Source organism: Globicephala melas, chromosome 8, assembly GCF_963455315.2.
Source record: "Globicephala melas chromosome 8, mGloMel1.2, whole genome shotgun sequence".
Classification (NCBI taxonomy): domain Eukaryota; kingdom Metazoa; phylum Chordata; class Mammalia; order Artiodactyla; family Delphinidae; genus Globicephala; species Globicephala melas.
The window spans coordinates 8,584,616-8,609,051 of NC_083321.1; the positions used below are offsets into that span (position 1 = coordinate 8,584,616).

The window sequence follows — 24,436 nt, forward strand, 5'->3', positions numbered from 1 at the left end:
AATTCAAGTTTAACTGAATGCCCTGGGTATTATCTGGCAGCCCTACCCGTTCTGCTTCTTTAATTGTACATAGGGCACAGATTAGTAGAGCATGTGCTCAAGTGTTGACTAAGACCACCCAGAATTCTTGCATCCTAATTTCAGGTACCTTGCATCTAGGATCCTCTAAGACAAAGGATGTAAGAAAGCTTATACCTTGAGGAAAGAAAGAAGACAAATAATGGTACAGAAAACACCAGCTGAAGGGTGTGCCAGTCTCGAATGGCAAAAGCTATTCCTCCTAGGGCGATCTGTCCCATGCAAGCAGCACAGATGGACATGGTCATTCCCATGACTTGGAATTGGGGCCCTGTCCATTCTACAACTGAAAGAAAACACAAACAGGATTTTGACTTCAAACAAAGTTAGAGTTTCAAAGTCAAAGTTAAGGCTTGGAAAATGTCAAAGACCCAAAGTATTGACTTACTAAGCACAGAAATATTTGTCAGGATGCTCATGGTAGAAAACCCAGCCAAGAAGCGTAGGGAGCAGTAAATGAGGAAGGTGGGAGCAAAGGCTGCACAGGTGTCAGTAATGGCGAGCTGGAGCAAACACCATCTGAGCATTAACCTCCTCCCAAACCTGAGAAATGGAAACAGGTTAGATATAGTAATAGTAACAACCTGTTGTAGAAATGAACAAAAAGAAGACACACTTTGAAATTTAGGGGATGTTTTGTTATTTTTATTTTATTTTAAAATTTTTTCTGTTTTCCTTTTTTCCCCCGTTTTATTGAGATATAATTGACATACAGCACTGGACAAGTTTAAGGTGTACAGCATAATGATTTGGCTTACATACATCATGAAATGATTATCACAGTGTTTAGTGAACATTCATCATCTCATATAGATACAAAATTAAAGAAATAGAAAAAAATTTTCCTTGTGATGAGAACTCTTAGGATTTACCATACTAACAGCTTTCATATATAACACACAGCAGTGTTAATTATATTTATCATGTTATACATTACATCACTAGTACTTATTATCTTATAACTGGAAATTTCTACCTTTTGACTGCCTTCATCCAGTTGCCCTTCCCCTCATGCCCGACTCTGGTAACCACAAAACTGATCTCTTTTTCTATGAATTTGTTTTTGGAGTATAATTGACCTACAACACTGTGTTAGTTCCTGTTACACAACATAGTAATTCCATATTTCTATACATTTCAAAATGATCACCACGATAAATCGTCTGTCACCATACAAAGATATTACATTGTTATTGACTCTATTCCCCACACTGTACATTTCATACCCTTGACTCATTTATTTTGCACCTGGAAGTTTATACCTCTTAATCTCCCTCACCTATTTCTTTCCCCACACACCTGTCCCCTCTGGTAACTACCTGTTTGTTTGTTCTCTGTATCTATAACTGCTTCTGTTTTGTTATGTTTGTTCACTGTTTTCTTTTTTAGATTCCACATTTAAGTGAAATCAGTATTTGTCTTTCTCTGTCTGAATTATTTCACTTAGCATAATACCCACTAGGTCCATCCATGTTGTTGAAAATGGCAAGATTTCATTCTTTCATATGTTTCATATATATATATATATATATATATATATATATATATAACATATCTTCTTTATCCATTAATCTATTGATGGACACTTAGGTTGCTTCTATATCTTGGCTATTGTAAATAATGCTGCAATGAACTTAGGGGTGCATATTTTTTTTTGAATTATTGCTTTTTTTTTTTCAGATAAATACCTAGGAGTGGAATTTGTGGGTCATACGGTAGTTCTATTTTTAATTTTTGAGGAATCTCCATACTGTTTTCCATAGTGGCTGTACCAATTTACATTCCCACCAACAGTACATAAGCGTTCCCTTGTCTCCACATCCTCACCAATTTATTGTCCTTTTGATAATAGCCACTCTGAAAGATGTGAGGCGGTTTCTCATGGTGGTTTTGATTTGCATTTCTCTGATGATTACTGATGCTGAGCATCTTTTCATGTGTCTGTTGGCCATCTGTATGTTTTCCTTGGAAAAATGTTTATTCAGATCCTCTGCCCACTTTTTAATTAGGTTGTTTGCTTTTTTGATGTTGAGTTCTATGAATTCTAGTATATTTTGGATATTATACCCTTATTGTATGTATCTTCTCCCATTAAGTAGTAGCCTTTCATTTTGTTGATAGACTCCTTCCCTGTGTAAAAGCTTTTTAGTTTGATGTAGTCCCATTTGTTTATTTTTACTTTTGTTTCCCTTGCCTGAGGAGACATACACCCCGCCCCTCAAAATTACTAAGACCCATGTCAAAGAGTGTGCTGCTTATGTTTTCTTCTAGAAGTTTTATGGTTTCAGGCCTTACATATAAGTATTCAATTCATTTTAAATTTATTTTTGTGCTTGGTGTGAGTGAGTGGTCTAGTTTGATTCTTTTGTGTGTAGCTGTCCAGTTTTCTCAACACCGTTTATTGAAGAGGCTGTCTTTTTCCATTGTATATTCTTGCCTCCTTTGATGAGACTAATTGCCCATATAAATGTGGGTTTATTTCTGGGTTTTCTCTTGTGTTCCACTGATCTATGTGTCTGTTTTTGAGCCAGTATCATACTGTTTTGATTACTGTAGCTTTGTAGTATAGTTTGAAACCAGAGAGCATGATACTCCAGCTTTGTTCTTTTATCTCAGGATTGTTTTGGCTGTTTGGGGTCTTTCATGTTTCCATACAAATTTTAGAATTATTTTTACTAGTTCTATGAGAAATACCGTTGGTATTTTGATAGGGAGTGCATTGAATTTGGAGATTGCGTTGGGCAGTATGGTCATTTTAACAATATTTATTCTTCTAATCCTTGAGGACGGTTTATCTTTCCATTTGTTTTGTTGTCTTCAGTTTCTTTTATCAGTGCCTTATAATTTTCCAAGTACAGGCCTTTTACTCCCTCAGTTGGACTTTTCCTTAGGAATTTTATTCTTTTTGTTGCAATTGTAAACGGAATTGTTTTCTTAATTTTTCTTTCTGATAGCTTCTTGGTTAGCGTATAGAAATGCAACAGATTTCTGTATACGGTAAGTTCCCTACATATGAACGGGTTCCATTCTGAGAGCACATTCGTAAGTCCAATTTGTTCGTAAGTCCAACAAAGTTAGCTTAGGTACCCAACTAACACAATCAGCTGTACAGTACAGTACTGTACTGTAATAGGTTTATAATACTTTTCAAACAAATAATGCATAAAAAACAAACACAAAAATAAAGAAAACGTTTTTAATCTTATAGTACAGTACCTTGAAAAGTACAGTAGTACAGTATAACAGCTGGCATACAGGAGCTGGCATCGAGTGAACAGGCAAGAAGAGTTACTGACTGGAGGAGGGAGGGGAGCTGGGAGATGGTAGAGCTGAAAGATCGTCAGCAATAGGAGATGGAGGGCGAGCTGCAGTTGCACTCATGGGTGTCGTTGACGGCACAGCTTCTGGTTCCTTGCTAGATTCAATTCTATCTACCCTCTTGAAAAAACAATCCAGTGATCTCTTTGTAGTAGATTTTTTTTTTTTTTCCTCATCATAGATGACACAGTAGCACTGGATTCCGTTCTGAATGGCTGCTGCAAACTTCATGTACTGTTCTACATTTTGGTCCTGTGTCTCAAAAACTAACAGTGCCTCCTCAAAGAAAGAAAATCCCCTTGCCATTTCCTGCATCATGAATCTCTTTGGTTCTTCAGTTACTTTTTCTTCCTCTTCTCTCTCTTCGCCCTTACTCTGGGCACATTCGCATCTTTGAAAGTTTGCAACTTACTGTATTAATTTTATATCCTGCAACTTTTGCCAAGTTCATTGATGAGTTCTAGTAGTTTTTTGGTAGCATCTTTAGGATTTTCTGTGTATAGTATCTTGGCATTTACAAACAGTGACTGTTTTACTTCTTCGTTTCCAATTTGGATTACTTTTTTTTTTTCTTTTTTTTTGCGGTACGCGGGCCTCTCACTGCTGCAGCCCCTCCTGTTGCGGAGCACAGGCTCCGGACGCGCAGGCTCAGCGGCCACGGCTCATGGGCCCAGCCGCTCCGCGGCATGTGGGATCCTCCCAGACCAGGGCACGAACCCGCATCCCCTGCATCGGCAGGCAGACTCCCAACCACTGTGCCACCAGGGAAGCCCTGGATTACTTTTATTTCTTTTTTCAACTGGTTGTTGTGACTAGGACTTCCAAATCTATGTAAATAAAAGTGAATAAAATTGGTGAGAGTGGGCATCCTTGTCTTCATCCTGATATTACTAGAAATGCTTTCAATTTTTCACCATTGAGTATGATGCTACTTAGCTATGGGCTTGTCACATATGGCCTTTATTGTGTTGTTGTCACATATGGCCTTTATTGTGTTGAGGTATGTTCCCTCTTTGTTGAGAGGTTTCTTTTTTATCATAAATGGATGTTGAATTTGTCAAGGTTTTTCTGCATCTATTGAGATGATCATATGATTTTTATTCTTCAGTTTGTTAATGTGGTGTATCACATTGATTGACTTACAGATATTGAACCATTCTTGCATCCCTGGGATAAGTCCCATTTGATCGTGGTTTGTGATACTTTTAATGTATTATTGATTTCTGCTCTGATATTTATGATTTTTTTCTTTCTATTAACTTTGGGTTTTGTTTGTTCTTCTTTTTCTCGTTCCTTTAGGTGTAAGTTTAGGTTGTTTATTTGAGATTTTTCTTGTTTTCTGAGGTAAGCTTGTATAAAACTCCCTCTTAGCACTGTTTTTGTTGTATCCCATAGATTTCAGATTGTTGTGTTTTCATTTTCATTTGTCTCTAGGTATTTTTAAATTTATTCTTTGATTTATTTAGTGAACCATTGGTTATTTAGTAGCATTTGTTTAACCTCCACATTCTTGTGGTTTTTGCAGTTTTTTTTCTCGTATTGGATTTCTAGTCTCACAGCATTGTGGTCAGAAAAGATGCTTGATATGATTTCAATTTTCTTAAATTTACTGAGACTTGTTTTGTGCCCTATCATATGACTTATCCTGGGAAATGTTCCATGAGTACTTGAAAAGAATGTGTATTCTGCTGCTTTTTGATGGGATAGTCTATATATATCTATTAACTCCATCTGATTTAATGTGTCATTTAAAGCCCTTATTGATTTTCTGTCTGGAAGATGTCTCCATTGGTGTGATTGAGGTGTTGAAGTCCCCTAGTATTATTGTGCCATGTTGATTTCTCCCTTTATGTCTGTAAATATTTCCTTTATGTATTTAGGTGCTCCTATGTTTTATATATATATATACACACACATACATACATATATATTTGTGTATGTATATATATATATATATAATTTTTATATCTTCTTCCTGAATTGAGCCCTTGATCATTATGAAATGGCCCTCTTTGCCTCTTGTTACAGTCTTTGTTTTAAAGTCTCTTTTGTCTAATATAAGTATTGCTATTCTGGCTTTCTTTTGATTTCCATTTGTATGGAATAACTTTCTCCATTCCCTCATTTTCAGCCTGTATGTGTCTCTAGATATGAAGTAAGTCTCTTGTAGGCAGCATATATAGGGGTCTGTTTTTAGGTGTGTGTATCCATTCAGCAACACTATGTCTTTCAATTGGAGCATTTAGTCTCTTTACATTTTTAATACTTATTGTTAGGTATGTACTAATTGTCATTTTGTTAATTGTTTTTATAGTTCTTTTTTGTTCCTTTCTTCTCTTTTGTTCTCTTCCCTTGTGATTTGATTTTACCTGTGATAGGTTTTACTATCTTTATTGTTATCTTTGGATTCATTTCTCTTTTTTGGGGAGGTGGGGAGTGCATCTATTGTAGGTTTTTGGTTTCTGGTTACCATGAGGTATATATATATATCAGTCTCTCTATATGTGTGATTATTTTAAGCTGCTGATCTCTTAACTTAAATGCATTTTAACAACCCTGCATTATTACTCCCCTCCCCCAACAATTATGGTTTTTGATGTCATATTTTACATCTTTTTTTTTTTTGGCGATACGTGGGCCTCTCACTGTTGTGGCCTCTCCTGTTGTGGAGCACAGGCTCCGGAGGTGCAGGCTCAGCGGCCATGGCTCACGGGCCTAGCTGCTCTGCAGCATGTGGGGTCTTCCCGGACCGGGGCACGAACCCACGTCGCCTGCATTGGCAGGTGGACTCTCAACCACTGCGCCACCAGGGAACCCCTCTTTTTGTTTTTGGAATCTTTTAAATACTTATTGCACATAGAGATGATTTAACTAATTTTCTTTTAACCTTTAGCTTTATACCTGGTTCATTTACTACCTTTACTGTATATATGCCTTAACCAATGAGATTTTTCCTTTCACAATTTTCTTGTTTCTTATTTTTTGAGTTTTGTACTCTTTGTACTTCCTGGACCAGGCTGTCTCTTTTCTTTCCCAGGTTAGGAAAGTTTTCAGCTATTATGTCTTCACATATGTTCTCTGCCCCTTTCTCTCTCTCTTCTCCTTTTGAGATTCTTATAATGTGAATGTTAGCCCACTTGATGTTGTCCCAGAGGTCTCTTAAACTGTACTTATTTCTTTTTATTGTTTTTTCTTTTTCTTTTGTTCAGCTTTAGTGATTTCCACTACTCTGTCTTCCAGTTTGCTGATTTTTTCCTCTTTATCACTTACTCTACTGATTCCTTCTAGTGTATTTTTCATTTCAGTTATTGAATTCTTCATCTCTGTTTGGTTCTTCTTTATATTTTCTAACTCTTTGTTAAAAGCTTCTTACTTTTCATTCTGTTCATCCAATCTTCTCTCAATTTCTTTGATCATCATTATGATCATTACTTTGAATTCTTTATTGGGTAGATTGGCTATCTCCACTTCATTTAGTTCTTCTGGGGTCTATCTTGTTCCTTCATTTGGAATGTCTTTCCTCTGTTTCCTCATTTTGCCTAATTTGCTGGGGTTTTTTTTAACATCTTTATCGGAGTATAATTGCTTTACAATTGTGTGTTAGTTTCTGCTGTATAACAAAGTGAATCAGCTATATGTATACATATATCCCCATATCTCCTCCCTCTTGCATGTCCCTCCCACCCTCCCTATCCCACCCCTCTAGGTGGTCACAAAGCACTGAGCTGATCTCCCTGTGCTATGCGGCTGCTTCCCACTAGCTGTCTATTTTTACATTTGGTAGTGAATATATGTCCATGCCACTCTCTCACTTCATCCCAGCTTCTCCCTCCCCATGTTCTGAAGTCCATTCTCTTTGTCTGCATCTTTATTCCTGTCCTGTCCCTAGGTTCTTCAGAACATTTATTTTTTTTAGATTCCATATATATGTGCTAGCTCTCTTTATAATTTGCTGTTTTTATTTCTATGTATTTGGTAGGTTGGTTATGTTTCCTGACCTGAAGAAGTGGCCTTTTGTAGGAGTTGTCCTATCCATGCCAGCGGTGCAACTCCCTTTGGTCACCAGAGCTATATGCTCTAGAGGTGCCCCCTATGTGGGCTGCATGGGTCCTTCTGTTGTTGTGGATGCCTACTGTGCACAGTCTCATAGGAGTTGCTGGTCCCCAGTCCAGTTGGTTGCCAGGCCCTGCCTTGTGCAGAGGCTGCTGGCTGCTGGTTGGCTGGGCTCTGTTGTAAGGAGGCTGATGCAGAGTCCTGCATTGTCCCAGGGCTAGTGCTGACCCTCTGGTGGGTGTGTTCTGGGGTGGCTGCTTTTTTGACCAGTGTTCCAGATCTAGTGTTGACTTGCTCGTCGTTTGGGTCAGTTCCTGACATACCTGGCTGTGAGGTCTGGGTTATTCTAAAGCTGTTTCTGGCCTGTTGGTGAGTGGGGCTGGATCCTGGGGCAGCTGGCTGAGGGGTCCAAGGTGTCTTGGAGCTGGTGTTAGCCTGCTGGTGAATGGGCTGGGTCCTGACATGGTGAGCAGTGGAGCTGCCATGGTCCTGGGGCTGGAGTTTGCCTGCTGGTGGGCAGGGCTGGGGCCCAGTGGGTCCTGGAGTTGATGCCTGTCCACTGCCATGTGTGTGGCTGGCCCAGGGCTAGTGCTGGCCATCTGGTGGGTGAAGCTGGCCATCTGGTGGGTTCCAGATTCTCTGGTTGCAGGGCCCTGGGTGTCCTGTGTCTAGTGATGGCACACTGGTGTGTGTTGCTGGGTCCTGGGTCCTCTGGTGGAAATGGATGTGTGCTGGGGTGGCTGTGGCCTCAGGGGATCTTAAGGCTGCTCTCTTGCTGGTGGGTGGGGCTGTGTCCCTACATGGCTAGTTGCTTGGCCTGAGGCATCTCAGTACTGGTGTTGACAAGCTGGTGAGCAGGGCCAGGTTCTGGGAAAGGGAGGATTCCAAAATGGCACTGGCCAGCAGCAGTGTCCACATTGTAGAATGAGCTCCCTAGATGGCTGATGCCAGTGTCTATGTCCCCAGGGTGAGTTCCAGTTACTACCTGCGTCTCTGGGAGGCTCCCCAAGATCAGCAAGTGGGTCTGACCCAGGCTCCTTTCAAATTTCTCTTTCTGCACTGCATCGCAGAGCATGTGAGATTTTGTGTGAGCCCTTTAATAGTGGAGTCTCTATTTCCCACAACCCTCTGGCTCCCCTGAAATTAAGCTCTGCTTGCCTTCAGAGCCAAACCTTCTGGGGGCTCATCTTCCTGATGCAGGACCCCAAGGCTGGGGAGATCAATGTAAAGTTTGGGCTCCTGGCTTCTTGGGGAGAACCTCAGCAATTGTAATTATCCTCCCTGTTTGTGGGTCACCCACCTGGGGGTATAGGTATTGACTATACTGAATCTCTGCCCTTCCTCCCTGTCTTTTTGTGGTTGGTTCCTTCTTTATATCTTTAGTTGTAAAAGATTTTTTTCCTGCTAGATTCTGGTCTTTCTTATCAATAGTTGCTATGTAAATAGTTGTAATTTTGGTGTGCCCAAGGGAGGAAGTGAGCTCAGGGTCTTCCTACTCCAATTATCTTGGCCACCTCCCCCAGAACAGCAGTCTTGACTTTCTCCTCTATATGTGCCTCATTCCCTTCATCTCACTAAATGGTATCAGCATTCATCCATTTCCTCAGCCTGGACACATAGATATCTTCCTTGACCCTCTGCCACACCATCACCTCCTTAAAAATCTGAAAGCATCAGGAAGTTCTACCACATTGTCCTCAAATTATGACCCAAATCCAGCTATTTGTTACCATTTCTGCGGACATCTTCCTAATTCAAATTCCCACCATCTTTCCTAAGGCCTATTTTGACAGACTTTTAAAATGTCTTCCCTAACATGATTCTGGCTCTCTCAGTTAATTATCAATGGAGATTCAAGAATTAGGTTTAAAATATTCTATTATAATACTCCTCTTAAAAGCCTCTGATGCATACATTTCTGGTTCCAGGAATAAAGGCCTTAAACCCTACTATTTGCCCTCCATTCCCTCAGAAAAGAAATATAATGCAGGTACATACACAAAAAGGAGCTACTGGAACATAGGTGAGAGTGAACAAAAGCAGATAGACTGTAATGGGGAGTGTATACTCTCTCAGATAAGAGCAGAGGGAGAACAATATAAAGAACATCCTGTTTCCATGGCTCTTAGCCCGGAATAAGGTGCAGTCCTTACAGTAAAGTGAATGAGGTGCATGAAAAAAACCTGCCATCCTGCAATCTGGAGAATCAGGGCACAGATGGTGGGAAACTGGGAACAATGAGAAAAGTGGGGCTTCCAGCAAGGGAAAGTGGTAAAGAGGGGATCCCAAAATTGTGTCTACCACACATCCCCCAGATGGCCCCTGAAACATACACTTGCAGAATAAGTTCAACTAAGGACAAAGATCTAAACTGAGGTCAGAGCTGCTGCATAAGAAACAGTTTTTAGTTTAATTTCAGGCATGAAAATTACTTGCTAAAATGAAGGAATCAGTATTACTGATGAATAATAATGGAAAATAGAATCTTCACAACTTAATATTTATAATATTCAAGATATAATTCAAAATATCTTGATATGTGAAGAACCAAGAAAATGGAACTCATTCCCAAGAGAATGGAAATCTTTCAAATCTTCTCCTGAGATGAGACAAATTTTGGAACTAACCAACAAGGATTTTAAATATCAAAGATCCATTTGATACGATTGATGAACCTACAATTATACGTCATTATCCCCCAATGTTCATAGTTTACATTATGTTACACTCTTGGTGTTGTACATTTTATGGGTTTTGACAAACGTATAATGACATGTGCCCACCATTACAGTATCATAAAGAGTAGTTTCACTGTCCTAAAATACCTCTGTATACTGCTTATTCATTTATTTCCCCCCCTACCAACTACTTATCCTTTTACTGTTTCCATAGTTTTGACTTTTCCAGAACGTTATATAGTTAGAATCACACAATGTGTAGCCTTTTCAGATTAGCTTTTTTCACTTTGTGATACATATCTAAGGTTCCTCCATGTCTTTTCATGGCTTGATAGCTCATTTACTTTTAGCATTGAGTAAGATTCTGTGGTTTGATGTAACACAATTTATTTATGCGTTCATCTACTAAAGGACATGTTGGTTGCTTCCAAGTTTTGGCAATTATGAATAAAGCTACTATGAACAACTACAGGTAGGTTTTTGTGTGGACATAACTTTTCAAGTCCTTTGAGAAAGTACCAAGGAACTTGATTGTTAGATTATTTGCCAAGAGTGTGCTTAATTTTGTAAGAAACTGACAAAATGTCTTCAAACGTGGCTGTAACATTTTGCATTTCCATCAGCAACGAATGAGAGAGAGTTCCTGTTGCTCCTCATCTCTGTCAGCATTTGGTGTTGTCAGTGTTTCGCTTTTTGCCATTCTAATAGGCGTGCAGTAGTATATCATTGTTTTAGTTTGCATTTCCCTAATGACATATGTTGTGGAGCATCTTTTCATATGCTTATTCACCATCTGTATAATTTCTTTGGTGGGGTGCCTTTCAAGTTTTCTGACCATTTTTAAATTGGAATGTACATTTTCCTTTTGTTAAGCGTTCTTTGTATATTTTGGATAGCGATTCTTTTTCAGGTGTCTTTTGCAAGTATTTTTTCCAAGTCTGTGGTTTGTCTTCTCATGCTCTTGATTAAGTTTCTTTTTAATTTCAGTATAATATATAAAATATGATTTGCTATTTTAACCACTTTTGACTGTATAGATCCCTCACTGGTATTAATTACATTTACAATGTTGTGCAACCATCGTCACTAGCTACTGCCAAAATTTTTCAAAATCCTCAACAGAAACTTTGTACCCATTAAGCAATAACTCTCCATTCCTCTTTCTCCCCATCTTCTGGTATCTATATTCTACATTATTCTCTATGAATTTTCCTATTCTACATATTTTATATAAGTGGAATCACAAATATTTGTCTTGTCTTTTCTTATTTTACTTTACATGTTTTCATGGTTTTAGTATGATTCAGAACTTTATTTCCTTTATGGCTGAACAATTTCCATTGTATGTACATATGGCATTTTATCCATCTGTTGATGGATACTTGGGTTGTTTTCATTTTCTGGCTATTGTGAATAATGCTGCAATGATGTTGTTGTATAAGCTATCTGTTTGAGTTCCTGTTTTCAGTTCTTTCTGTTTTATACCTAGCAGTGGAATGCTGGGTCGTGTGGTTTCCCTAAATTTAGCTTTTGAAGAACTCCCAAAGTATTTGTCATAGTGGTGGCACCATTTTACCTCCCCATCAGTAATGTACAAGATTCTAATTTCTCTATATCTTTGTGAATACATGTTATTTTCCTTTTTTTTTCTTTGAATTATAGCCATCCTAGTAGGTGTGAAGTGGCATTTTATTGTGGGTTTTTTTTTTTTTTGCAGTACGCGGGCCTCTCACTGTTGTGGCCTCTCCCGTTGCGGAGCACAGGCTCCGGACGCGCAGGCTCAGTGGCCATGGCTCACGGGCCCAGCCGCTCCGTGGCATGTGGGATCTTCCCAGACCGGGGCACGAACCTGTGTCCCCTGCATCGGCAGGCGGACTCTCAACCACTGCGCCACCAGGGAAGCCCATTTATTGTGGTTTTTGACTTGCATTTTTTTAAATGACATCATGTTGAGCATCTTTTTATGTACTTATGCACTACTTGTATAACTTCATAAAATAAATGTATATTCAAGTCCTTTGCCCATTTAAAAATTGAGTATTTTGTCTTTTTGTTGTTGAGTTGGAGTTCTTTGTATAGTCTAGATATTAAACCCTATTCCATTGGTCTATTTGCCTATCTATTCTTTATATATGATTTACAAATATTTTCTCCCATCAGATAGGTTATCTTTTCACTTTCTTGATAATGTCCTTTGATGTGCAAAAGTTTTTAATTTTGATGAAGTCCTATCTCTATATATTTTCTTTTGTTACTCAGGCTTTTGATATTATATCTAAGAATACATTGCCAAACCCAAAGTCATGTAGATTTCCACCTGTTTTTTCCTGAGTTTTATAGTTTTAGATCTTATATTTAAGTTGCTAATCCATTTTGTGTTAAAATTTATTATGGTTTTAGGTTTATTCACATTCTTTTGCATGTGGATATCCAATTGTCACAGCACCATTTGTTAAATGGGCCATATTTTACGCATTGAATGGTCTTGGAAGCTTTTTCAAAAATCAATCAGCATAGATATATTGTTTTATTTTTATTTCTGCAAGATGAGTAGTTCTGTGTTATAGAACTGTTAGAAATGAACATTCTGACTCTGAAAACTTTTATAAGGTACCTTTTATAAGGTCATAAATTCAGAATTCACAGTTTTCACCTGAGATAACAGATGGCATTATGCTAGTAGTGGTAAGGGGCACTTTAATTCCCCATACCCTTTAGAGGAGACAGGCTTGGGTGGTGGCAAAGGTTGGCTGTCTAATTCAGAAGTGGTATGGTCAGGCACAGGGTATTCCAATTTCTAATACCACAAATAGTGACAGAAGTTGTCATTAGATTAATTCCTTACATGGTTGAAAAATTTACCTTTAAAGTAATGTTTCAGCAAAAATAAAAATCAAGATCTTTGGAATACACCACCAAGACACTTTGCTATGTATAACACAGGTTTCTTAGGAATGTCTGCCCATCACACTTGAGAAACAGGGACATGATGACCATGGTCTGAAAATCCACAAGCATTCAGATAAGAGGGACTGAACACGACCCCCTGGCTAAGGCGTGCACCACTGTTTTCCATATTGTATCATTGAGCAGGTTGAATCTCATGATGTGAAACATCTTCCTCTCTGTTCCCATAGGTACCTCTTTCTCGTCTTTATAAGCCACATGTTGTGGCACCTCTGTTCTAAACCTCATCCTAAAATGCTCCCATGTCTGATGGAGGTGTTGTTTCTGTATCCCATACACAGTGCTCACAGCTGATAAAATAGCCCTCACCACATGGACTGTAATTCTCCATTTGTTTGTGTTTCTAGATCCCTGGGGAGCAAGGAAGCCCCAGGGCAGTGTAATTTGCCATAAGTGTTTTTTTTAACATTTTTATTGGAGTACAATTGCTTTACAATGGTGTGTTAGTTTCTGCTTTATAACAAAGTGAATCAGTTATACCTATACATATGTTCCCATATATCTTCCCTCTTGCATCTCCCTCCCTCCCACCCTCCCTATCCCACCCCTCTAGGTGGTCACAAAGCACCAAGCTGATCTCCCTGTGCTATGCGGCTGCTTCCCACTAGCTATCTATTTTACATTTGGTAGTGTATATATGTCCATGCCACCCTCTCGCTTTGTCACAGCTTACCCTTCCCCCTCCGCATATCCTCAAGTCCATTCTCTAGTAAGTCTGTGTCTTTATTCCCGTCTTACCCCTAGGTTCTTCATGACCTTTTTTTTTCTTAGATTCCATATATATGTGTTAGCATACGGTATTTGTTTTTCTCTTTCTGACTTACTTCACTCTGTATGACAGACTCTAGGTCCATCCACCTCACTACAAATAACTCAATTTCGTTTCTTTTTATGCCTGAGTAATATTCCATTGTATATATGTGCCACATCTTCTTTATCCATTCATCCGATGATGGACACTTAGGTTGCTTCCATGTCCTGGCTATTGTAAATGGAGCTGCAATGAACATTTTGGTACATGACTCTTTTTGAACTATGGTTTTTTCAGGGTATATGCCCAGTAGTGGGATTGCTGGGTCATATGGTAGTTCTATTTTTAGTTTTTTAAGGAACCTCCATACTGTTCTCCATAGTGGGGGTATCAATTTACATTCCCACCAACAGTGCAAGAGGGTTCCCTTTTCTCCACACCCTTTCCAGCATTTATTGTTTCTAGAATTTTTGATGATGGCCATTCTGACTGGTGTGAGATGATGTGTCATTGTAGTTTTGACTTGCATTTCTCTAATGATTAATGATGTTGAGCATCCTTTCATGTGTTTGTTCGCAGTCTGTGTATCTTCTTTGGAGAAATGTCTATTTAGGTCTTCTGCCCATTTTTGGTTTGGATTGTTTGTTTTTTTGATATTGAGCTGCATGAGCTGCTTGTAAAATTTGGAGATTAATTCTTTGTCAGTTGCTTCATTTGCAAATATTTTCTCCCATTCTGAGGGTTGCCTTTTCATCTTGTTTATGGTTTACTTTGCTGTGCAAAAGCTTTGAAGTTTCATTAGGTCCCATTTGTTTATTTTTGTTTTTATTTCCATTTCTCTAGGAGGTGGGTCAGAAAGGATCTTGCTGTGATTTATGTCATAGAGTGTTCTGCCTATGTTTTCCTCCAAGAGTTTGATAGTGTCTGGCCTTACATTTAGGGCTTTAATCCATTTTGAGTTTATTTTTGTATTTGGTGTTAGGGAGTGTTCCAATTTCATACTTTTACAGTATGTAAAAGTCCAGTTTTCCCAGCACCACTTATTGAAGAGGCTGCCTTTTCTCCACTGTATATTCTTGTCTCCTTTATCAAAGATAAGGTGACCATAGGTGTGTTGGTTTATCTCTGGGCTTTCTATCCTGTTCCATTTATCTATATTTCTGTTTTTTGTGCCAGTATCATACTGATATGATACTATACATAGAGAATCCTAAAGATGCTACCAGAAAACTACTAGAGCTAATCAATGAATTTGGTAAAGTTGCAGGATACAAAATTAATGCACAGAAATCTCTGGCATTCCTATACACTAATGATGAAAAATCTGAAAGTGAAATTAAGAAAACACTCCCACTTACCATTGCAACAAAAAGAATAAAATACCTAGGAATAAACCTACCTAAGGAGACAAAAGACCTGTATGCAGAAAATTATAAGACACTGATGAAAGAAATTAAAGATGATACAAATAAATGGAGAGATATACCATGTTCTTGGATTGGAAAAATCAACATTGTGAAAATGACTCTACTACCCAAAGCAATCTACAGATTCAATGCAATCCCTATCAAACTACCACTGGCATTTTTCACAGAACTAGAATAAAAAATTTCACAATTTGTATGGAAATGCAAAAGACCCCGAATAGCCAAGGCAATCTTGAGAACGAAAAATGGAGCTGGAGGAATCAGGCTCCCTGACTTCAGACTATACTACAAAGCTACAGTAATCATAAGTGTTGCTTAATTGAAGAATGATTTATGAGTTCATGAAAATACATGAGTAAAGAGAGCTGTGATCCAGAGACACTCACCTGTCTGAGAAATGGCCATATATGATGCTTCCCACCAGCATTCCAGCCATGAATAAGAATTTGGCCATTGATTTTAGTGACTGAGATTCACATACCAGGTCCCACTGGAAGAGAAGGAAACCAACAAAGGAGAGCTCCACAACTTATGACCCCTCAGTGGAAACCTGATTGAAACAGCTTAAATGATTTACACGTTTCTTTGTTTCAGCCCTTTTTTCCTCTCCAGCTTCCTTTTTTACTTTAGTTGACTTTTATCATTCAGGTATCAGCTTAAACCTGTTGGTTATATTTATGCCTTTTTTAATTCCATAATAAGTGATCCTCAAACATGGCCACAGAGTGCAATCATTTGAGGAGATTTAAAAATTTACTGATGCCAGAATTTCATTACAGATCTTCTCATATGGTTGCTCTGGGGTACAGCGCTTGGAGGTTTTGATCAATATCCCTGATATTTCTAATTTTCAAGCCAGGCTGAGCATTACTGACCTTGTAAACACATCGCATAAATTACTTGCTTAACCTTTGGTCTTTTAAATAATAAAAGCCATATAATAGCAAGGTCACATCTATTTTTGAGTTCATTAGACTCATGAAATATATAGGTGTCTGGCATTCAGTAAAGAAGTAATTAATATTTGCTGAAAGAATGAAGAATGAGCACCTAATAGTGACTAAAAATTCTAGAAGCTTGTTCATTACTCTGTTACCCTTAAACACCCAGACCATGCACTCATAAGATGTAAATGGGGCCTCTTACCTCAGTCACGACAGTGGAGGAGAAGGAGCTTTGGTCATACACCCAGCCATCCACACAGGGTTCTGTGTCCAGATCACTCATGTTGGGGAAGGTCCCGTTCAGGTGAAGGAGCTGCCACTGGGGGAGGAGGAAGCGACGACACTTCTCTGGCCTCAGGTTTGAGTCCAGTGGGATGGAGATTCTCAGGAGGGTGTCCTGGCTGAGGGTCCCAGTGCCATTAGCAGAGTCAGTGTCATTGTCAAGGATGTGAACCCAGCAGCGATGACCAGGAACAGCTGCAGTGAAGTTCTCCAATAGAATATGAGGGTACACTATGAGGCTGGAGATACAAAGGAAAACCATCTGAAGGATCTGGAATCTTCCCAGGCCTCCAACTTGATCCAGGAGGTCCTGAAAGGCCATTGAGCTGAGCAGTGAGCCCCAAGGGGAGGCAAAATGACTATTTAGAGACGTTCAAAGGGAGAAAAAGTTTCCTTTCACTATGTCACACACTAAGTGTGTATTGATCCTGATCTCAGTATTAGCTCAATGGGCCCTGTCTCACCTTCACAGCAAGGCCATGGAAGCTATTTCTCCAGCTTGTTTGGGGATCAGGTCGGTAACTGTCTTCTTTAAAGTCACAGAGAAATATTTTGCTGAGATGCTTCCAGCAATTGACAAAACTGTTTAAAGGTCTACTTTGTGAAAATTCTTTTTATCAGCAGTGTCCCAAAGTGACACTGGACTTTGAGCTACACATCTGTAAATAAAATAAAATAAACCTGCTACATGGTTTGCAGTCCCTTTCAGAACATGTCATTTATCAGACTCGAAAGTGAAACGTGTTTTGTTTTTCTGTGAAAAGTACTGAAAGTAAGTGCTTTGCTTTTTAGTACTGACTTTTGATTAAAAGAGTTAATGAAAATAGTCCTGAGTTCATTTAAAGCAAGTGAAATATGATACAATATTTTTCTTTTGGTAAATGACATTATTCTGCTGAAAGTCAAATCAAACCATGATTTCACATTGAAAATAAATGACTCAAAATGGGGTCAGGGTGGGTAGTGATGGAGGGCAGAGGGCTAAGTCAGTGCATAGAGAAGTTTATTTTTTACAGGCTTATAGATTCATTCGGATAACATTTGTGAGGACCTGCTCTGTTCTAGGAATACAGCATTGTGTTAGGCAAGGTCTTTAAGTGTAAGGCTATGGTGAGTAAGGGAGAGGTATGTAAATAATACAATCTGATATTATAAAACATATGTATGGCAAATGCACAATGTGCTATGGAAGAACTGAAGAGCAATATAGGAAAACTGTCACCTTTGTTAGCACTAAATTTTCCATTAAAATTTTTTTGAAGCCTTATTGTGGTATAATTCATATAACACGTAATTCTCTTTAAAATATACACTTACATGGATTTTATTTGTTCACAGTTGTGCATCCATGACTACGCTCTCATTACAGAACATTTTTGTCACCACAAAAGAAACCTGTACCCACGAGGAGTCACACCCCATTCCCCACTTTACCCCTAACTCTTAGCAACCACTAATCTACATCTGTCGCCATGGAATTGCCTAATTTATGTATTTCATAGAAATCACATTATAAAATATGTGGGCCTTTGTATCTGGCTTCTTTCTGTTTTTTTTTTCACTTAACATAATGTTTTCAAGTTTCATCTATGTTGTAACATATGCCATGCTTTCATTCCTTTTTATGACTAATTAATTCTATTTTTGGCAATTAATTTGACTTTATTATTTTTCTACATATATATTTAATTTTTACTTTATATTGGAGTATAGTGGATTAACAATGTTGTGTTAGTTTCAGGTGTACAGTAAAGTGATTCAGTTATACATATACACGTATCTATCCTTTTTCAAATTCTTTTCCCATTTAGGTTATTACAGAATACTGGGCAAAGTTCCCTGTGCTATTCAGTAGGTCCTTGTTGGTTATCTATTTTAAATATAGCAGTCCGTAAATGTCAATCCCAAATTCCCAATTTATCCCTCCCCCCACCTTTCCTGTGAAACTGTTTCTGTTTTGTAAATAAGTTCATTTGTATCATTTTTTTTAAAAGATTCTGCATATAAGAGATATATTTGTCTTTCTCTTTCTGACTTAGTATGATAATCTCCAGGTACATCCATGTTGCTGCAAATGGCATTATTTCATTCTTTCTTACAGCTGAGTAATATTCCACTGTATATATGTACTACATCTTCTTTTTTTTCTTTGCGTTATGCGGGCCTCTCACTGTTGTGGCCTCTCCCATTGCGGAGCACAGGCTCCGGACACGCAGGCTCAGCGGCCATGGCTCACAGGCCTAGCCGCTCCGCGGCATGTGGGATCCTCCTGGAACGGAGCACGAACACGTGTCCCCTGCATCAGCAGGCGTACTCTCAACCACTGCGCCACCAGGGAAGCCCTGTACTACATCTTCTTTATCCATTCCTCTGTTGATGGACATTTAGGTTGCTTCCATGTCCTGGCTATTGTAAATCTCATTGTAGTTTGCATTTATCTAATAATTAGTGATGTTGTATATCTTTTCATGTGTTTTTGGCCATCTGTATGTCTTCTTTGGAGAAATGTCTATTTAGATCTTTTGCCAACTTTTTGATTGGGTTGTTTGCTTTTTTTTTTTTTTTTTGCTGTACACGGGCCTCTCACTGTTGTGGCCTCTCCCATTGCGGAGTACAGGCTCCGGACGCACAGGCTCAGCGGCCATGGCTCACGGGCCCAGTCACTCCGCAGCATGGGGGATCTTCCCGGACCGGAGCACAAAACCGTGTCCCCTGCATCGGCAGGCGGACTCTCAACCACTGCGCCACCAGGGAAGCCCTGTTTGCTTTTTTGATATTGAGCCACATGAGCTGTTTGTATATTTTGGAGATTAATCTCTTGTTGGTTGCTTCATTTGCAAATATTTTCTTCCATTCTGTGAGTTGTCTTTTCGGGTTTTTTTGTTTGTTTGTTTTTATGGTTTCCTTCGCTGTGCAAAAGCTTTTCAGTTTAATTAGATCCCATTTGTTTATTTTTGTTTTTATTTTCATTACTCTAGGAGGTGGCTCCAAAAAATATTGCTGTGATTTATGTCAAAGAGTGTTCTATGTTTTCTTCTAGGAGTTTTATTGTATCTGATCTTACATTTAGGACTTTAATCCATTTTGAGTTTATTTTTGTGTAAGGTGTTAGAGAACGTTCTAATTTCATTTTTTTACATGGAGCTGTCCAGTTTTCCAAGCACCACTTATTGAAGAGACTATCTTTTCTTCATTGTATATTCTTGATTCCTTTGTCATAGATTTATTGACTATAGGTGCGTAGGTTTACTTCTGGGCTTTCTATCCTGTTCCCTTGATCTCTATTTCTGTTTTTGTGCCAGTACCATACTGTTTTGATTATTGTACATTTGTAGTGTAGTCTGAAGTCTGGGAACCTGATTCTTCCAGCTCCGTTTTTCTTTCTCAAGATTGCTTTGGCTATTGGTGGTCTTTCGTGTATCCATACAAATTTTAAGATTTTTTTGTTCTAGTTCTGTGAAAAATACTATTGGTAATTTGACAGGGATTGCATTGAGTCTGTAGATTGCCTTGGGTAGTATAGTCATTTTGACAATATTCATTCTTCCAGTACAAGAACTTTCATATATCTTTCCATCTGTTTATGTCATCTTCAATTTCTTTCATCAGCGACTTACAGTTTTCAGAGTACAGGTATTTTGCCTCCTTAATTAGGTTTATTTCTAGGTATTTTATTCTTTTTGATGCAATGGTAAATGGGATTGTTTCCTTCATTTCTCTTTCTGATCTTTCATTGTTAGTGTATACGAATGCAAGAGATTTCTCTGTATTAATTTTGTATCCTGCAAATTTACTGAATTCATTGATGACCTCTAGTAGTTTTCTGGTAGCACCTTTAGGATGTTCTATGTATAGTTTCATGTCATCTGTAAACACTGACAGTTTTAATTCTTTCTTTCCAATGTGGATTCCTTTTATTTCTTTTTCTTCTCTGATTGCTGTGGCATTTGCCTTATATATTGACTTGCTCCTATGTTGGGTGCATATATATTTACAATTGTCATAACTTATTCTTGGACTGATGCCTTGATCATTATGTACTGTCCTTCTTTGTCTCTTGTAACAGTCTTTTTTTTTAAACAACTTTATTGGAGTATAATTGCTTTACAATGGTGTGTTAGTTTCTGCTGTATAACAAAGTGAATCAGCTTTATGTATACATATATCCACAAATCTCCTCCTTCTTGCCTCTCCCTCCCACCATCCTTATCTCACCCGTCTAGGTGGTCACAAAACACTGAGCTGATCTCCCTGTGCATTGCAGCTGCTTCCCACTAGCTATCTATTTTACATTTGGTGAGGTACATATGTCCATGCCACTCTCTCACATTGTCTCAGCTTACCCTTCCCTCTCCTCATGTCCTCAAGTCCATTCTCTATGTCTGCGTCTTCATTCCTTTTCTTCCCTTATATTCTTTTTTTTAAAAACATCTTTATTGGAATATAACTGCTTTACAATGGTGTGTTGGTTTCTGCTTTATAACAAAATCAGTTATACATATACAAGTGTCCCCATATCTCTTCCCTCTTGCATCTCCCTCCCTCCCACCCTCCCTATCCCACCCCTCAAGGTGGTCACAAAGCACCAAGCTGATCTCCCTGTGCTATGTGGCTGCTTCCCACTAGCTACTTATTTTACATTTGGTAGTGTATATATGTCTATACCACTCTCTCACTTTGTTCCATCTTACCTTCCCCTCCCTGTATCCTCAAGTCCATTCTCTAGTAGGTCTGTGTCTTTATTCCCATCTTGCCCCTAGGTTCTTCTGACCTTTTTTTTCTTTTTCTTTTTCTACATTTCATATATATGTGTTAGCATACGGTATTTGTTTTTCTCTTTCTGACTTAGTGCACACTGTATGACAGACTCTAGGTCCATCCACCTCACTACAAATAACTCAATTTCGTTTCTTTTTATGGCTGAGTAATATTTCATTGTATATATGTGCCACACCTTCTTTATCCATTCATCTGTTGATGGACACTTTGGTTGCTTCCATGTCCTGGCTACTGTAAATAGAGCTGCAATGAACATTGTGGTAATTGAGTCTTTTTGAATTATTGTTTTCTCAGGGTATATGCCCAGTAGGGGGGTTGCTGGGTCGTATGCTAGTTCTATTTTTAGCTTTTTAAGGAACCTCCATACTGTTGTATATAGTGGGGGTATCAATTTACATTCCCACTAACAGTGCAAGAGGGTTCCCTTTTCTCCACACCCTCTCCAGCATTTATTGTTTGTAGATTTTTTGATGATGGCCATTTTCACCAGTGTGAGGTGATATGTCACTGTAGTTTTGATTTGCATTTCTCTAATGATTAATGATGTTGAGCATTCTTTCATGTGTTTCTGGGCCATCTGTATATCTCCTTTGGAGAAATGTGTATGTAGGTATTCTGCCCATTTTTGGATTGGGTTTTTGTTTTTTTGATATTGAACTGCATGAGCTGCTTGTAAATTCTGGAGATTAATCCTTTGTCAGTTGCTTCATTTGCAAATATCTTCTCCCATTCTGACGGTTGCCTTTTCCTCTTGTTTATATTTTCCTTTGCTGTCCAAAAGCTTTTAAGTATCATTCGGTCACATTTGTTTTTGTTTGTTTTTATTTCTATTTCTCTAAGAAGTGGGTCAAAAAGGATCTTGTGTGATTTATGTCATAGAGTGTGCTGCCTATGTTTTCCTCTAAGAGTTTCATAGTGTCTGGCCTTACATTTAGGTCTTTAATCCATTTTGAATTTATTTTTGTGTATGGTGTTAGGGAATGTTCTAATTTCATTCTTTTACATGTAGCTGTCCAGTTTTCCCAGCACCACTTATTGAAGAGGCTGTCTTTTCTCCATTGTATATTCTTTCCTCCTTTATTAAAAATAAGGTGACCATATGTGCATGAGTTTATCTCTGGGTTCTCTATCCTGTTCCAATGATCTATATTTCTGTTTTTGTGCCAGTACCACACTTTCTTGATTTCTGTAGCTTTGTAGTATAGTCTGAAGTCAGGGAGTCTGATTCCTCCAGCTCCGTTATTCTTTCTTAAGATTGCTTTGGCTATTCAGGGTCTTTTGTGTTTCCATACAAATTGTGAAATTTTTTATTCTAGTTCTGTGAAAAATGCCATTGGTAGTTTGATAGGGATTGCATTGAATCTGTAGATTGCTTTGGGTAGCAGAGTCATTTTCACAATGTTGATTCCTCCAATCCAAGCACATGGTATATCTCTCCATCTGTTTGTATCATCTTTAATTTTTTTCATCAGCATCTTGTAGTTTTCTGCATACAGGTCTTTTGTCTCCTTAAGTTGGTTTATTCCTAGGTATTTTATTCTTTTTGTTGCAATGGTAAATGGGAGTGTTTCCTTAATTTCTTTTTCAGATTTTCCATAATTAGTGTATAGGAATGCAAGAGATTTCTGTGCATTCATTTTGTTTCCTGCAACTTTACCAAATTCATTGATTAGCTCTAGTAGTTTTCTGCTAGCATCTTTAGGATTCTCTATGTATAGTGTCATGTCATCTGCAAACAATGACAGCTTTACTTCTTCTTTTCCGATTTGGGTTCCTTTTATTTCTTTTTCCTCTCTGATTGCTGTGGCTAAAACTTCCAAAACTATGTTGAATAATAGTGGTGAGAGTGGGCAACCTTGTCTTGTTCCTGACCTTAGTGGAAATGGTTTCAGTTTTTCACCATTGAGAATGATGTTGGCTGTGGATTTGTCATATATGGCCTTTATTATGTTGAGGTAAGTTCCCTCTATGCCTACTTTCTGGAGGGTTTTTATCATAAGTTGGTGTTGAATTTTGTTGAAAACTTTTCCTGCCTCTACTGAGATGATCATATGCTGTTTATCCTTCAGTTTTTTAATATGATGTATCACATTGATTGATTTGTGTATAATGAAGAATCCTTGCATTCCTGGGATAAATCCCACTTGATCATGGTGTATGATCCTTTTAATGTGCTGTTGGATTCTGTTTGCTAGTATTTTGTTGAAGATTTTTGCATCTATGTTCATCAGTGATATTGGCCTATAGTTTTCTTTCTTTGTGCCATCTTTGTCTGGTTTTGGTATCAGGGTGATGGTGGTCTCATAGAATGAGTTTCGTAGTGTTCCTCCCTCTGCTATATTTTGGAAGAGTTTGAGAAGGATAGGTGTTAGCTCTTCTCTAAATGTTTGATAGAATTCACCTGTGAAGCCATCTGGTCCTGGGCTTTTGTTTGTTGGAAGATATTTAATCACAATCTCAATTTCAGTGCTTGTGATTGGTCTGTTTATATTTTCTATTTCTTCCTGGTTCAGTGTTGAAGATTGTGCTTTTCTAAGAATTTGTCCATTTCTTCCAGGTTGTCCATTTTATCGGCAAATAGTTGCTTGCAGTAATCTCTCATGATCCTTTGTATTTCTGCTGTTTCAGTTGTTACTTCTCCTTTTTCCTTTCTAATTCTGTTGATTTCAGTCTTCTTTTTTTTCTTGATGAGTCTGGCTAATGGTTTATCAATTTTGTTTATCTTCTCAAAGAACCAACTTTTAGTTTTATTGATCATTGCTATCGTTTCCTTCATTTCTTTTTCATTTATTTCTGATCTGATCTTTATGATTTCTTTTCTTCTGCTAACTTTGGGGTTTATTTATTCTTCTTTCTTTAATTGCTTAGATGTAAAGTTAGGTTGTTTATCTGAGATGTTTCTGTTTCTTAAGGTAGGATTGTGTTGCTATAAACTTCCCGCTTAGAACTGCTTTTGCTGCATCCCATAGGTTTTGGCTCATCGTGTTTTATTGTCATTTGTTTCTAGGTATTTTTTGATTTCCTCTTTGATTTCTTCAGTGATCTCTTGGTTATTAAGTAGTGTATTGTTTAGCCTCCATGTGTTTGTATTTTTTACAGATTTTTTTCCTGTAATTGATATCTAGTCTCATAGCGTTGTGGTCAGAAAAGATACTTGAT

The 24,436-nt window shown here is 38.1% G+C and overlaps 1 protein-coding gene across 2 annotated transcripts in view; it reads right to left on the reverse strand.

Moving 5' to 3' along the window:
- LOC115840361 (organic anion transporter 7) overlaps positions 1-16,820 on the reverse strand; it is a 33,116-nt gene extending 16,296 nt beyond the window's left edge. For both annotated transcript variants that reach the window (XM_070046105.1, XM_030833096.2), the window contains exons 1-4: positions 16,419-16,820; positions 15,659-15,762; positions 467-621; positions 196-364 (exon numbers count right to left, since the gene is read on the reverse strand). In XM_070046105.1, coding sequence (XP_069902206.1) covers positions 196-364; positions 467-621; positions 15,659-15,762; positions 16,419-16,820 — 830 coding nt within the window. The remainder of the gene's footprint in view (positions 1-195; positions 365-466; positions 622-15,658; positions 15,763-16,418) is intronic.
- Between the last annotated feature and the right edge of the window lie 7,616 nt (positions 16,821-24,436).